Source organism: Phyllosticta capitalensis (genome assembly GCF_038381095.1).
Source record: "Phyllosticta capitalensis strain CBS 128856 chromosome Unknown BKA78scaffold_1, whole genome shotgun sequence".
Taxonomy (NCBI): domain Eukaryota; kingdom Fungi; phylum Ascomycota; class Dothideomycetes; order Botryosphaeriales; family Phyllostictaceae; genus Phyllosticta; species Phyllosticta capitalensis.
Window position 1 is genome coordinate 3,393,603 of NW_027117439.1, and position 15,148 is coordinate 3,408,750.

At 53.9% G+C, this 15,148-nt stretch overlaps 9 protein-coding genes across 9 annotated transcripts; 6 read left to right on the forward strand and 3 right to left on the reverse strand.

Moving 5' to 3' along the window:
* Positions 1-241: 241 nt before the first annotated feature.
* On the reverse strand, positions 242-1,369 carry BKA78DRAFT_349148 (uncharacterized protein; the record flags this gene model as incomplete). Its single annotated transcript, XM_066890756.1, has 1 exon — positions 242-1,369. The coding sequence occupies one exon, from the start codon at positions 1,367-1,369 to the stop codon at positions 242-244; it is 1,128 nt and encodes a 375-aa protein (XP_066749886.1).
* Positions 1,370-2,060: 691 nt separating this feature from the next.
* Positions 2,061-2,486, reverse strand: BKA78DRAFT_291791 (uncharacterized protein; the record flags this gene model as incomplete). Its single annotated transcript, XM_066885952.1, has 1 exon — positions 2,061-2,486. The coding sequence occupies one exon, from the start codon at positions 2,484-2,486 to the stop codon at positions 2,061-2,063; it is 426 nt and encodes a 141-aa protein (XP_066749887.1).
* A 627-nt stretch (positions 2,487-3,113) lies between these two features.
* Positions 3,114-4,041, reverse strand: BKA78DRAFT_303721 (uncharacterized protein; the record flags this gene model as incomplete). Its single annotated transcript, XM_066887561.1, has 2 exons — positions 3,866-4,041; positions 3,114-3,785 (listed from the first exon to the last, which is right to left on the reverse strand). Coding segments are annotated over exons 1-2 (743 nt in total), but the record flags the coding sequence as incomplete, so codon positions are not given.
* Positions 4,042-5,451: 1,410 nt separating this feature from the next.
* Positions 5,452-6,477, forward strand: BKA78DRAFT_303723 (uncharacterized protein). The gene is made up of 2 exons (XM_066887562.1): positions 5,452-5,725; positions 5,784-6,477. Exons 1-2 carry the CDS (start codon positions 5,613-5,615, stop codon positions 6,145-6,147), a joined length of 477 nt encoding a protein of 158 aa, XP_066749889.1. The 5' UTR covers positions 5,452-5,612; the 3' UTR covers positions 6,148-6,477.
* Positions 6,478-6,696: 219 nt separating this feature from the next.
* On the forward strand, positions 6,697-8,712 carry BKA78DRAFT_303724 (uncharacterized protein). Its single transcript, XM_066887563.1, has one exon. It carries the CDS (start codon positions 7,013-7,015, stop codon positions 8,399-8,401), a length of 1,389 nt encoding a protein of 462 aa, XP_066749890.1. The 5' UTR covers positions 6,697-7,012; the 3' UTR covers positions 8,402-8,712.
* Positions 8,713-9,926: 1,214 nt separating this feature from the next.
* Positions 9,927-10,748, forward strand: BKA78DRAFT_291794 (uncharacterized protein; the record flags this gene model as incomplete). Its single annotated transcript, XM_066885953.1, has 1 exon — positions 9,927-10,748. One exon carries the CDS (start codon positions 9,927-9,929, stop codon positions 10,746-10,748), a length of 822 nt encoding a protein of 273 aa, XP_066749891.1.
* Positions 10,749-10,879: 131 nt separating this feature from the next.
* Positions 10,880-11,629, forward strand: BKA78DRAFT_21077 (uncharacterized protein). The gene is made up of 2 exons (XM_066883651.1): positions 10,880-10,938; positions 10,999-11,629. The coding sequence occupies exon 2, from the start codon at positions 11,076-11,078 to the stop codon at positions 11,562-11,564; it is 489 nt and encodes a 162-aa protein (XP_066749892.1). The 5' UTR covers positions 10,880-10,938; positions 10,999-11,075; the 3' UTR covers positions 11,565-11,629.
* BKA78DRAFT_359700 (uncharacterized protein) lies at positions 11,630-12,545 on the forward strand. Its single transcript, XM_066892389.1, has one exon. It carries the CDS (start codon positions 11,915-11,917, stop codon positions 12,512-12,514), a length of 600 nt encoding a protein of 199 aa, XP_066749893.1. The 5' UTR covers positions 11,630-11,914; the 3' UTR covers positions 12,515-12,545.
* Positions 12,546-13,876: 1,331 nt separating this feature from the next.
* Positions 13,877-14,937, forward strand: BKA78DRAFT_291797 (kinase-like domain-containing protein; the record flags this gene model as incomplete). The annotated part of the gene is made up of 3 exons (XM_066885954.1): positions 13,877-14,399; positions 14,451-14,790; positions 14,838-14,937. The coding sequence occupies 3 exons, from the start codon at positions 13,877-13,879 to the stop codon at positions 14,935-14,937; spliced, it is 963 nt and encodes a 320-aa protein (XP_066749894.1).
* Positions 14,938-15,148: the final 211 nt, after the last annotated feature.

Consider the following 15,148-nt stretch of genomic DNA (forward strand, 5'->3'; position numbering starts at 1 on the left):
TGCTCCTTTAACTCTATTATCTACTCCTTCAGCTTTGCCTTCTTGCTCTCCAGATACGTAACACACACTTTCCAGCTCAGATCTTTAGTCTCAAGCTCCTTGGCGCGGCTTGAGAGGTTGTGAAACCGCGTAATCATCTCCGCTATCCTCTTCTCAGCACTGTATTCAACAAAAGAGGAAATACTCCATTTTATTCCAACTACAACTTCAGAGTTCAGCACAGTCAGTCATATTGCCCCAGTCAACCTTCGCCCTCTTCTTCTAGCTCATCATCACTCCTGCCGAGTCGCCTTTTCCTCACAACCCAATTCATCTCTTCTTCCACAAGAATATCCTCGGTATCGGAACCAACCAGTTTAAGCAAGACGCCACTCTTCTCCTCCAACTCCACCACCTGCTCCTTCAACTCCGCCTTGTCGCTCTCCAGACACGCAACACGCACCTTCCAACTCAGATCCGCCGCCGCGAGCTCCCTGTTGCGGCTCTCGACGTCGCGAAACCGCGCCGTCAGCTCCGCACTCTGCTGCATCAGCGCCCGGTTGTGGTGCTCGGTCGCCGCCAGCTTGCATTTCAGGCGGGCGTTCTCGGACTCGCGCTCGCATCCTCCTCCTCCCTGCTCGTGGTGCACTAGCTTCTGGCCCTGTTGCTCGACGGCCCACTGGAGCCTCATGATCGTTTGCTTCAACTGCGTGGATTCGTTCTCGCACGCGGCGATCTTGCGCTTCAGCCGCGCGTTCTCCCCGGCGCACTGGTCCACGATGTGGAGGTTGGTGGTGGTGTCGTCTATGCTGTCCCTCCTCTCGGCTTCGAGGTCAGCAACGCGCTGCTGGAGGGCGGTGCGCTCCGCGTCGTGTGATGCCACGTGCGCGTTCAGCTGGGCGTTGTGGTGCTTCTGCATCATGAGGCTCCGCTCCAGCTGCGTGCATCGGCCCTGCGCGGCGGAGAGCTGCGATTCCATGATCTTGACCTCGAGCGCTGTCGGGGGGCGGAAGGGCGGAGGAGGGGGCTTGTCGTTTTGATGTTGGCTGGGCGGAAGCTGTGGGAAAGTGCCGGTTTCTGCGGCGGCGTTGCTGTCGTACGAAGGGGCGGTGGCGTTGTGAGTTTGAGGTGTTTGGCCATTGTTGAGCGCGAGGGAGTTGTTGTCGCTGCGCGCGTGTCCATATGCAGATGCCGGCGGAACCGCTTGCAGCAACTGCGGAGTTGCTCGAGGCGACGGATATGCGCCTGTGTGCTGTTGCAGCGTGGGAGCGACCACTGGTGAGGTTTTCGGATGCTCGTTAAAGTAGTAAGCAGCCATTTGAGGCCCTCCTCTTGATGCACCTTGTGTTCCGCTGACTCCAGTCGATGTGTAGCAAAGAGTCGCTGCCATGGCGGCTTGTCCGGTTTGCCGTTCTCAGCAGTGGGTCCTCCAAAAGACCAGAGGCAAAGAGGCAATGGATTGCATAAAATCATACTCACGCGGTGCCGGCATTATTCTCTGGTGACCCTGGTGATTTCCTGCCATCGGCGTAGCACACGTAGGAGCAATTGGGCAGTGTCCATGGGTGAAATTGTGCGTGTTGGGATTCATGGCACGAGTGGAGGACATGCGGCTGGGTTTTGGTGTTTGGGACGGAAGGACCGAAAAACAGTTAACAGAGAGAATGTAGCTTCAAGACTTGGGGTATTTATACAGGAAAGCGCTCTTCCGCAGACACCCGCCATCTACAAGGCTATACCATGCCGATACTTTTTCACTGGCATGTCTGATAGGTGGTTGAGCACATGGGGGTTCAACCTTTGGTATTGGATGGCGATCAAGCGAGAATCAAGTGTGGATTGAGTAAGTAGGCGCGCGGGGCACGCGTCTGACGCGTCTGCACCATTGAGGACAAAACGAAGAGATCGCTGCGCAAAGAGGCCAGAATATGTGAGAAATACTAAACAGTGTAAGGCAGCCCTCACAGGACAAACATGTGCAATCTTCCATCGCGTTCGCATAGGTGTGCAGAGTACCAGCATTGCTGTGGGTGGTGGTTCGTCTCCTTCCATCTTCTCCTCACATCCCCCCCAGACCACCTTCATCCCTCCCTCTCTCTCCAAACCTGCCCCCACACAAGCCATGCCGTCACCCGCTCAAGCAAACCACGAATCCTCCTCTCCATCTCCACCGCATGCCCCTCCAACTCCGCCACCTGCTCCTTCAAGTCTGCATTCTCACTCTCCAAGCACGCGGCACGCACTCTCCAGCTCAGGTCTCTAGTCTCGAGCACTTGGATGCGGCGCTCCAGGCCGCGAGAGTATGTGAGGAGCTCCACATTTCTGCGAAGGAGCCGCCGGTTCTCGAGTGCAGCCGAGGCCAGCTGGCGTCGGAGACGGCGGGCGGCGTTGTCGCGCCCGCGATTGCGTCCTGCTTGCTCGTCGTGCACCGGCATGCCCTCTGGGATAACAGATGGTGGGTTCGGAGGCTCGACGGGGGAGGGAGCCATGCGAGGTCGAATTGGCATTGGTGGATGGCAAGGAGCCGCCACCTCTTCTTGATCCCGTGCCGTGTTCAGCAGTGGTCTGAGTATGAAAGGCGGCAATGAATTGTTTGAAACGATAAGTACTTACGCGGTGCTGGGATTCTCTGATGGCCCTCAGGATTGAGTACAGTTGGTGTGGCGGAATTCGGTCGAGGGTCAGTGAAGCTTTGTGGCCCTTGAGGCCCAGAAGCTATTGGAGAGTGCGTGTGGGTTGAATTGTTCATGTTGGAATTCATGACACAGTTTGAAGTTGTAAGGCTGATTTGGCCTAGATTTGTAGCTTGGAATCTTGAAAATTTGAATTGTGGAAAGCAGAAAAGGGGGTGGAAGCAACTTGGAGACTTTGAAGCTATTTATATATGAGAGCGCTTCTCCGCAAAACCCCGCCATTTACAAGCCCATACCATGCCGATGCTTTCTCACTGACATGTCTGATAGTCGGCCGAGTATATGAGACTTTAAGCTTCAGTGTTGCGGAGGTGCAGAGGAAGGTGGCTGCACCATCGTGGTGGTTTATCACTCGATTACCAGAGGCGGACAGTATCACAAGCTTCACGTTGGGAGGAGTATCAACCAAGGCACAGAAGACACAAGAATCACTTGGGGTATCTCCACAAAACCAGCGCTTGAGCAAACAGAAAATACAGGTTCAATCACTGTCCATCACTTCATCCTGGAAAACAAAATCCAACTCGGAGACGCCAAAAATGCCCCCCAAGACCCGCAGTCTCCTTTCAGCAACCTCCGCCCGCCGTTCTTTATCAAGTCTCTCTTCCTCCTGTCGCCGCTCTGCTTCAAGCCTCTCTTCCCTTTGACTTTCAACCTCCTGTGTCAGCTGGATGTTCTCCCTCTGGAGCGCCTCGATGCGTCTCGTGTCGTGCCTGCGAATGGCCGCAAGCTCGTCCCGCAAGCGGGCCACCTCGCGGAGCTGCGCCTCGACCTGCGCGTCGTGTTCAGCGCAACGTCTTTGGTAGGCAGCCCTGTAGTGCTCTTGTAGCTGCAAAGCTTGTTGATGCTCTGCACGCTGCAATCTCACTTCCAACAACTGTGTTGCGTCGGAAGCGATCCGCCGCCTGAGAGCCGCCATTTGAACATCTGGGTGTATGGCCGTCGGGGTTTGCGGTTGCGGCCCGGAGCTTGAGGTTGCTGGTGTTGAGGCTGACGGCACGGGAGGTTGCAGCTGGGCGCGATGCAGCCTGGGGCTGGCGTCAGGGGAAGGGTACAGACCGGGTTGCGAAGAACCCAGGGCCGCGTCGATCATTGCGGGAGCAGCCGCCCTGTCTGCATTGATTTCTTTGTGTCAGCAACATGGTATGCTTGGAGCCTAGGCAAAACTACTAGTGCTCGAAAGTTGATCTTACGTGATGCATGAGGGTCTTGAGGAACCCGTGGGACGGTGCCATGAGTTTGGAATGTTGCTGGACCAGCTGACCGACTCGTGGCTGGGGCAGCGGGTCGTGGTGTTCCTGAAGACATTGAAGAATTTCGGGTTGATGTGGTGCCAGTAGGAAATGCAGTTGTTGGATTTATCTTGACTCACAGATTGGAGGATGCGAGGAGGCTAGAGAGAAGAGTGGGAGCCAAGTTAATCCCAGTATCTATACCTGGTGATAGCAAGGTGTTCTCCGTGCCGGAACTTCCGCATCCCGCAAAGGAACAGTTTCCATTCATAGTCCTAGCAACGTCAAGGAATGCAGACACCAACTCTATTTGCTGAAATTGAATATTCCCCTTATACATGCAGGAAGCATCTTGGAGCAATAAAGCGAAAGTCAATATCCAGTGCACCGATTTCGTTGAGAATGCACTCGTGATTGCACCACTGGCGTCAGCGTGAGTTGGCAACCTCTCAGCGTCAAGACATTCACAGGAGTTGCTTGAATCCGAGGATCATCGGCTCGCTCCTCTGACAAACTTAGATATCACCGCCCAGCGCTGTGTAGGGGTCGGAGCTGTTGCTCTTGGAAACGAAAGAACTTAATCCTGCAGACCGTTACCAATGGGATGGTGACTATGGGGGGGCACTGAGTTGGCAGGACTATGAGAGACAGTCCTCGTCTCGGCGACAGCGGCGGACGAGCCAGTAGTAGAACACTGTGTCGCAGCCGCCTTAGGAGGGGTGGTCTTTGGGGTAGGCGGTACAATGACTACTAGGTGAAGGTTAAAGTAGCCAGCGTCAATGCCCGATTCGCTCTTTCATGTTCGGCCATTGAAGCACAAGAAATGGTGATCAGGAACAATGACGCTGGTGTGAGGAGAAATACAGATGACTTGAAGATATGGGCACCAAAAGTGTGGACACCCCTGGTCGTCATTTCCGGCCCCCAGTCGGGTCTCTCAAAGCTGAGTCCATCAAAGCAACTGTGAGCTCATGTCGCTGTTGCTGTAAAGATACATTGGACATCATTGGGAGCACGTTGAGAAGACGCACGGAGCAGAATGGACACGTGAAGATGAGCGGAGGTCCCTGGTGAATCAGCCAATAGATACCGGTGCTCATCATCCGACGTATCCGCTTCCCGCGTTGCTATAGCTTAGCAAAAATGCACGCTAATGTGTCCAACCAGCATGGAGGGTGCTCGGGTACAAACTCAATGTCGTTCACTTTAGGAACTGGAGTTTCCTCGCCATTGAGGCTGATTTCTTGTCTCCTGTGCAACAAATGGTCATGAGAAGCGAAGCCTAAAAATTGAGTGAGAACCCAAGTCTTCCAAATGCAATGGCTGGGGAAACTCGCCATCAAAATCGTGCACGGTTTGGATGAGTACTTGAGTGATGGCGTGCCGGCCTGCGAGAGGGCAACGGTCTGGGTGGGGTTTGGGCAAGGATCAAAGAGGTGAGTCACCAGAGGTCGAAGAGCTATCTTTGTCGCTGATCCTGTCGAGAACGAGCATCATGACAAGACGTGATGGCAGTCTGATCTGGCGTCGATTGCAGCCAAGCGATAGGGAAGGCAACTTGCTTTCGATTTGGCATCAAACCCCTCGAGGAAAGCTTTCAGCAAGCTGACGGGTCGCTTTTGACGGCGGAATGTCTTTTGTGGCCGTCTCGACTTTTTCGGGCGGCCGCCGGCCGGTTTGCAACAGTTCCCTATAACGAAAACAGGGAATGCATGCCGTGCAGAGATCCAATCAGGATAGGTGCATGCGGCTTTTGATGGCGCCTCCTTCTTGCCTGGTCATGCCAGTCGCGGGGCTTGTTTTGCGCGTCGGTATTTGTTCCTTCTCGTCGTGAGACAGTGTGGCGTTGGAAAGCTGCAGCATGATGGGTAAGACGAACGATATTCCTGCAATGGCCAATGAGCGATGTCGTCGGTGCCGACTATCTGGTCGAAGCTGCCAACAGTTTGTCTGGCGCTTTCTGCAACAGGACTGGCGCCAAATTTTTTGAGTGTAGGGAAACCCAAGCAGGGCTCGATAATCGTAGACCCGGGCGAACAAATGACTCGAGCTCGGGGAAACATGGACCATGGGACCCTCGAACGAGGGCTCGAACTTGTCACCGCTGGGACCGCTCGGAGGATAGAAGTCTCCCACTAAGCTGTTGCACTGGCGGGCACTTCAGCACGAGAACATGGAATGAAATTGGGCAGAGAGACAACGCTCTGGATGCCATTGATAGGCGCCGATTATACTTGCAGTAATGCGGGGCGACTGAATGTGTGGGTTGACACGTTCTTAGACGCGTGAGGTGGGGAGACGTGTTGTTGTCGTGCCCAGGATCTGTTGTTTATTGCCAAACCACAGGGCGGCAGTAGCCGCGCCTGCATGGAACATCCTCCCACGCTACTGGCACATGTCAGTAGAAAGGCACTTCGGAGCATCCACTAAGCCAGCATTCGCTTCCAAATCATGTCTTGGCCCTCTGCTCTGTTCTTCGAAGGTCTGCACATGATGTCGCGTCGTGAATCATGCCTGCCCACAACGTCGGCGGCTGGTTCGCTCAGGCACGTGTGCGCCAAGCTGCGACTGCACAAAGCGCTGCGTCAAACAACCTGAGATGGTGGCAGCCACAGGTGAACGTGTGCAGACACGCGATATTGGCGGATAGATTAGTCGGGGATCTGTTAGTAAGGTTCTCACGTCCCCAGTTGTGCACCTACTCGAGCATCAGAAACAGCAGGGCCTGGGTCAAGCAAGTCGACAAGGGTATTGTCTCCGCGGTCGAGTGCCCACGCAGTGTGTTGAGGCAAGACAAGACGAGACTGGTGGGATGAGAGACATACAATGTGTGTGGCCTCTGCTGGCTCACCTGCAACAATCGCGAACAATAAGCTTGTTCATCACCGCTGAGACAGTTTAGTAACGCGCACCGCAGCTCGATGCTTCTTATAGAGATGCAGCCGCAACCTCTGCGTCTGCATTCTCTCTCAAACAAGACTCAGCTGGACTGGATCCCACACCCAAAGCGCTCTCTGAACTTACGCATTCAACGACTCCAAAACTTGAAGTAAAATTCGACAAAACGACGATACGACGAAACGGCAGTCACAGACGACAATTGCAGACATGAACAACGGACTTCACCAATCCTACTCTTCTCGTCCCCGGTCCTCAGGAAGGCCGTCCGCTAGCCGCTCGGAGCAGGATCTCCGCGCAAATATGGGCTACTCTTTGCGACAAACGCCGTCAAGTCTGGCAGTAGGACAGACGCAAGCACCCATTGGCGTGTATCGTGGTGCGCCGCGGGTAAATCAGAATGGGCGCACTTTTGCGCAGCGCATGAGGACGGCACCACTCCAGGACTCGACACTGGATTCGACGGGAGGCATACCGCGCAGCTTCTCGACCACTGCACAAGCTCAAGTTGCAGCTGTGCATCAACGTAGGGGAATCCAACAATTCAAAGGCCAAAAACCAGGATTGGCGCCGATATCAGAGTCGTCCGAGGGCGTCCGGGATGGACGAAGAGACCGTTTGCCAGCACCAAGATTACCTCTGCTGGCGTTTTCGGGGAGCGGCCACCTTCCCATGCAAGGTGATGCTGCTGCTATCATTGCGCGCAAGACCCAGCTTTTGGGAGAGTTGTACAGACTTGAGAGTAGAGGCTCGGTGATGAACGGCGTCGGGTCGGCCCGTGAGCGAGAGATTCTTGCCGAGTTGATGGACCTGGTACACGAGCATCCGGAAGCAGATGACATGGAGGGGCCGGCGGAGCTGCCAGCTTTTGACGGCGCGTTCCCTGAGCCTGCTTATGCGCGCCGTCCAGTGTGGCAGCAGCCGGAGCAAGTGCCGATGGAGGAGCTTGCAGAGCTACACGCGTCGGAGCCATGGGATGAGAGGCCGAGGCGGACTTCTCCTTCTGCACTTGCTATGGTGGACGATCCTGAAGACACAGTGTATGATGTCGAGTGGCAGTCGAGTCGCTCGTTTCCGGCCAACCTTTCCGATTTCCAGGTCGAGACACTCCTTCGAGAGTCAATGTATGAGGCCAGGCGACGCCAGGATGACATGGCTCAGGACAGAGCTTTGTACGAGGGCAATGGGAAAGGCCCATCCGCTTCGACCTCAAACACCGCCATTCCCTCCATTCACATGATCGGGCCCGATGAGGATGAGTCCGACAACCGCATGATCGACCCTCGATATAACGCGGACCTCAATGAAACATATCTGACGCCTGGAGGAAAGATGAACGCACGACAGCGCAGACGGCTTGCCGGTATACGCCCGCAGATACACGATGCCCCCGAAGTCGTGACAGCCGAGATGTTTACCGATGCGCTTCCCCAGATCGTGGTGCCGCCAGAGCATCCGCAATCGCAGAGGGCGCTGCGGTACCAACAACCTCCGATAGAGCCGGACGAGGCGCCACTGCAAAGACAGGCGTCAAGGCCGGGTCTTGGTGCGCGCAACAGTTTGAAGAAGACGTGGAAGAGCTTTTGGAATCTGAAGTAAAGGTCCTGTGGTAATTACGGGTCGGTGTACAAGGTTCGCATGATGGGTGGACGTTTGTAGCGTTTTGCATTGCTGAAGTGAAGGACTGATTTTCGTTGCATAGCGAGTTGGCGTTGGCATTCTGTTTGATAATGAGCATGGTTGGCTTGAGGAGTAGACACAAACACCAAGATCACACAAGCGTTGATGCTTTGGAGTAATGATTGCTGCATCAACTGGTGGAAGGACAATGTCGTGTGTCCAGGATAGTATTTGTCGTGCCTCATCAGCGATGCCAAAGTTGTGTGACAAATAGAGCCTGTTGCGATCTGATTCACCAGACTTGGAGAAAGATGGGGGGAGTGGAGCTGCAGACGCGAGGCAGGCACCGGCAGGTGCGGCTACGCTGACTAAGCAAGAACACCACACGCACGCACGGACACATCTGGTATTACTTAAACCCTCCCACCCTTCCGCCCACACCATCCCTTTTCCTCTTCACCACTCTTTGCCATTTGGCTTAGATCAAGTGTAGTATCGTGAGTCACCTCCCACCTTACCACCCTCTCCAAATGCCTCGGCCTTACTGACTTCTCTCCCCTAGTGTTCTGTTTAGTTTAATCACTGAACCGAGGCTACGGCCTCATTCTTTGATTGCTCACTTTTTGAACATTGACGACCGCCTCTGGGCTTGCCTACGCGCGACTCACAGTGTCGCCCTCGTAGCACTACCGAGGGCCGATGCGACCACGCTTTTCATCGTTGAGTTCGCTTCACGCGGGCCGTCAAGGAAGAGCCGTCGTCCTCGTCGCCTCGTTCCGGCCCTCTTTGGCGGTCCTCTGAGTGTTAAGCCAGATAATTGCTGAAAGCCCTGCTGACGGCTGCATGTTCACGGGTGCTGGAACCTTAGGCGTTCGCGTCTCCTCAAGCGACCTGGTGGGCGGTTTCTTGACCAGCCTGAGCCTTGCTTGCGATCATGATGCGAGAATCTGGAAGCGTTTCTCTCATCAAGTGACAGCATCCTTTATTGATTGACTGTGACAGTAGATGATATTCGCGACACGCCTCGCCTGGGCTTCTGTGACATGCCGTTTGCGGCGCGCGTCAACAACGAAACAACACGGATGCTTGCAGCGCGACGCCGTTCGCCAAACAAAGCACCCTTTCGATACACCACTTGGAAGGTCCGCTAAGCCCACATTGATCCATCTCGTCATTTGCGCTGAACGAAGTGTGGCTCCCGCCTTTGTTGTCTCCGCCTGAGACGCCAAACACCTGCCTCAAAGAAACGTTGGCAAGAAACGATTTGGCAACGTCCTCGGCCAGCAAACAACATCCACACTTTCGGTTACATTTTGCTTGGTCGAAAAGACCTTTCATCGTTGTATATCGCTTTGTTCCTTGCCCGAGGTTCGGTATTGTCTGGCCCAAACAATGTCCTTGTTCAAACTAACACTCAACAGAATAAGTACACAAGTTTTTCAGGTCGTCCGGGTAAAGCTTCAAACCAACATTAAGACGAAACAACACTATCCACAACAGCACCATGTCGAACACTGAGGGCAAGCCCGACTTGAAGGTCGCGATTCCGCCTTCTACCGAGCCTCCATGTGAGTGCATGATGTGTGCCATCCTGAAGGACCTCACAAAGGAAGAAAACACCAGTTTTCCCTGTCTGCGCCGCATACCCACAAGACATCTTGTCAAAGGAGGGATCCTCTCTCGAAAGGGACAGCAGTCGCCAATCGAGCTTCCAGCTGGTATACCTGCCGAGGTTCTCTCCAAACTTCGAGCCGAGCTTCCTGCCGACGTGCCTGTTGAGCTGCCCGCCAAGTTGCCCGTCGAGACGCTCGTCGAACTTCCAGCACCCGTTCCAGTAGAGCTTCCTGACAATGAGGTGCAGCCGATGCCGCAAGAGATTGACGGAATTCCCATCAGCGTCGTCCTGCTCCTTCGCCAAATTTACAAAGAAGAAGAAAAGCGCGCTTCCCGGGGTGCCAGCTCATCCAAGGACGCCAAGGAGCCTGATTCCGCCAGCACAACTTGCTCCGACTCCGAGGACCTCCCCGAACCAAAAATTCGCCCCAGTATCTACCAGCTCATCGACGAGGGCAAGCCGCAAGAATGGCCCCACAAGAATGATGACTTGCTGTGCAATGTCGGAAGTGTGGAGCAGAAGCCGACCATTCTGGCGCCAACCAAGAAGCTTGCTGAGCCTAAGAAAGCGGAGATTTGTAATGCTAGATACAATGCCTTTTCGCCCAGGTACGCAAGCGCGACGCCAGGAAGTCCGTATCCTCCCACATGTGGATCGTATATCCCGTATCGCCCTTGCTTTGCTCTTACTGCAGAGGACAGCGCAAGGTAAGTTATCCTGGGAAATGCTGGTAAGTATCTATTTCTTCATTCCCTCAGCGTTCTTTCCACGCTCTCCGTGCTCGTCTTGACTAAACGTAGTAATTAACTGCATTTTAAATCTTCTGGCCATGAGCTTTGTCTGACTGATCCCAATGCGCTCGCGAAGAGACCCCGTGACTCGACAAAGGACTAGCTATGAGGTGAGGTTTCTTTCACTGCAACGTCAATATTTGTCGGGTTCTTATATTAACGCAAGGCAGGCCACGAAGAATATTGGGAGTCTGAAGGTTGCTAAACTCAGAACACCTCTCGCACTGACACGGCCAACGATTTCAACATGTCTCGGGTCAGATTCGAGTCCACGATCCCCAACGACCATGGCGGCTGGACGACTACATATCGCGCCCACGTCCCCCAGAACCACGGGCTCGCCCATGATCATCGTAGCAATGGCCCGTTCGCCGGTCAGAAGCAATTCATCTTGTCCACAATCATCCACAGCAATCAGGCACAGAATTACGGAACCAACACACACTCGTCCTATGTGAACTGGGTGCTTCCCCAACATCCAGACAGAGTCCGCATCTATCGGTCTCTCAAACGTTACACCCGCCCCGATGTTCCGCAAACGACCGTAGCCACAAACGTATCTCCGGAGATATGGTCGATGGATCAGGTTGTCCCTGCCAATGTCCTTCAAGAATGCGAGGCTATCGATATCATCTTTGAATGGGAGGCAGTGGAAACTGTGATGTCGGTGCAACATGAATGCTTCCTGCCGCTTAGTCAGCCATGGCCGGTGCAGATTTGGATGTACCTCGAGTAGCCATGACAAGCGCTTTCCACGACGGGAAGAATCAATACCAAGATTTTTGTGGGAAGGAACTGCGGAGACGAGGAAGTGAACTCTGGGATGATGCTCACAATTCAGGTCGATAGAGCGACCTGTCTCGAGCCGGGGCGATCAGGACAGCAATAGCTTTGGACAAAGCTGCCGAGACAATTCTGAGATTCAATGAAGGGAAAGTTCCTGTTGAAGCTCCTTTCATCACTTCGCTGTTCCATTGATATTGGCAAGACAAAGCAACTCTTGAAGAATAAATACTTGCTCACCCCTAAGACTTGCCGCACCAAGCTACGTACTGTGACAGTTCCCCCGACATCACAGCCTTCAAGATGCCGCGCCGAGTTACGTACGTGAATATGGAAGATTCGGGTACTGGCGGCTGGAGATTATGCCACCAAGTCGACATATCAGAAGATGTCGACATGTGGGCCGCCGACGCCGAAGAGAACGGACCCCTCGCATCGCAGAACCCCTGCTATCTGGCCTTGATAATACACCCGGACGATACCCAAGAATACAAAGACATCGATCTTTCTGATGTCAACACGATTTCTATCCGCTCGCCCCAGTTGCCAAGCAAACTGCGTATCATCCGCCCCCTGGACGAGAACGACAATCTTCCTCAAAGCATGATGTTCCTGGGATCCTTGATTCCCCGGGAGGTCAACCGAATCATCGACCGGTGCGAAGTCATCGATGTGGGTGTTGGCTTTTGGCAAAACGGGGCGCCTACCTGTCTCAACGTACAATATCCATTCCTCCACAATTACTGGTTGCCGTACGAGAACTTTGTCGTTGAGGATCCGGAATACGACAACACGTTTGTTGATCAACCCGTTGCGCTTTATTTCTACCATGACAGCACAATCACCCGAACGATGATTCGGGCATGTAATCGAAATGGCGTAGTGGTCGAATACGTGGGATGAGCATGTTGGTACGGAGACAAGCTCTGGGCAGCTCAGGCGCAAGAGGATGCATCTGTATCTACATCATGGCGTAGGGGTTCTTGCCGTCTTTTTTATTGTATCGGTCTGTTTCGCGGAAGAGATGGAGGCGGAGCGGACTTCAAAGTCGTGGAGGCACAACAGCACTGGAATTTTGAAGACTCGACCAAAGAACTTTGAGGAATATTTTGATAATTCACCGGCTTACTCGTTTTTGTCTTTCTTCCACATTAATGATTCCATTTCCCATCTCTCTCCACACGTCCTTTGTCCAGATGACTTGGAACCCGCCGGAAGAGGTTGAAATGGCGACAAAGCGACGCATTCTATCAAGATGTTGGTCCTCAAGTTCTTTGACAACATCATACAAAGCAAGAGCAGCGTAGGAATCTCATGCCTTAGGACGGGCCCACAACCACGCCGCAGGCAGAATCATCCTCTTGCCATCTCACCACAATACCGTTCCAAACCCAGTCTGGCAAAATGTCACACCCCATTGAATATATGGACATGGAACACCACCCCCAAGGCGGCTGGACGACCCTCCACCGCGTCGACGTCTTCGAGGCCGACTGGGAGAATAACTTGCCCGAACAAAATGGACCGCTCGCCGGCCACCTCCAGTGCCTTCTCGGAATCCTCATCCACAACCGCGCCGCCCTAAGATACGGCGAGGACCGACCACTCCGCTACGGTTAGCGCAATCACAGCTTCGGGGTCCGCTCACGGCCGCGCTGCATCCGCGTCTACCGCGCCCTCAAGCGATACCATCCGGCGAGTGGCGCGCCGCAGGAGATCGCACAACTGCCCGTCCCTGGCGGTCCAGAGCTCCCAGATTGGGTGAAGGAGGAGTGCGAGACGCTTGAGTTTAGGTTGTATTATTGGGATGAGGACGACGATACGCCTTTGCATGCAAACTTTGCACCTTTGGAGGTTTGGATTCCGTGGAAAGTCAATAACGACACGAAGCGACAGGCGCTTTGGTTTTATCGCATGCCGCGGGGGACTCGTATGCCCCGTGGAAGGTTTAATCACTCCCCAAGCACGGGATAGCTCTTGTTCCTGTGTTCTCCAAATAGATTGGCTTTTGGCGATGTTGCGCAGATTAGCGAATTACATGAAGTCACCTGCAGACTGTGCCGCATCGCTTCCCCCATGTTTGTTCGCCGCTGTCTACAACACAAGTCCACTTTACACCAGCCTTTGAGTCCTACTCATCTTGTCAAGCTCACAGCCTCGGCTGACTCCTGAAAATTCCCCTGTGCCACCTTTTCCCTTCTCGGTACTAACCAAGACTCGTTCTTGCTGTTGTCTGTATCCTGCAGCACACAGAAAGAGTCACCCATGGCTTCAGAGGAAAGCGAAATTTCGTCGCTAGCAGAGTCGTTCAATCAGCGAAGCAAAGGGGTCGAGCCAATCGATGGGTATTACGCAGGCGGCTATCACCATACCTACCTCGGCGATGTTTATCAAGATCGCTACAAGGTGATCCACAAACTTGGGCACGGTGCCTATTCCACAGTCTGGCTCGCAAGAGACCTGCAAGGCGACAGAAATGTTGCGCTCAAAATTCTCACCTCGGAATCGTCGAGCACAAGCTCAGAACCTCAAATTCTGCGCGTGCTCTCTTCAGGCAGCCAAGACCATCCAGGAAGTCCCTACGTATGTCACCTTCTAGATGAATTCTGGCTTGATGGCCCCAGCGGACGTCATCTTTGCCTTGTACTCAGACCAGCTGGATGCAGCGTCTCTGATTCGAAAAAGGACAGTGGCCGTTGGAAATTCCCGCTTGGTGTCGCCAGGTCCATTTCGGCGCAGACTTTTGCTGGCCTTGACTACATCCATTCGTGTGGAGTAGTCCATGGCGGTAAGCTTCGGTGACTTGAGAAAATTTGGCTCTGTGCTAATCAATCAGCAGATTTGCACATTGGAAATATCTTGCTTCAGCTTCCAGAGCTTGAGCACTACAACGAAGCAGAGATCTTGCAGCGATTCGGTGAACCGGAGAGAGTGCCGGTCGAGAAGTCGGCGGATGACCCGCGATTTCCAAAGTACCGCGTTTCGCCCATCATGACGACCATTTCCTGCGATGATGTGCCTGCAAATGCAAAAATTATCATCTCGGACTTTGGTCAGTCTTTTCTAGCTTCCGAACGACACGACGCTTTGCAGACGCCCGAGATACTGGCTCCCCCTGAGCACTTCTTCGGCGGAGAGTTGAGCTCTCCTGTCGATGTTTGGACTCTTGCAATGACAACGTACGAGATTCTCTCAAACTGCGGTCTTTGGGAACTGTACTGGCCAGATCCGGACTCGGTCATTGCGGAAATGGTCAACGCCTTGAGTCGCCCACCGAAGCTCTGGTGGGACAAGTGGGAGAACAGAAGCGAGTTTTTCACCGATGACGGCGCGCCGATTGACGCTGACGAACGGCCACTGTCCTTGCGTCTGAGAGAAATGGACAGAGACGACGAGATCGGAGAGGACGAGCTTACGAGCCTTGAGGAGCTTTTTCGAGGAATGTTGAAGTACGAGCCATCAAAGCGATTGACTGCGAGCGAGGCGGCCGCGTCCAACTGGATTGTTCGATGGGCCCGACCTAACTTGCTGGGAGGT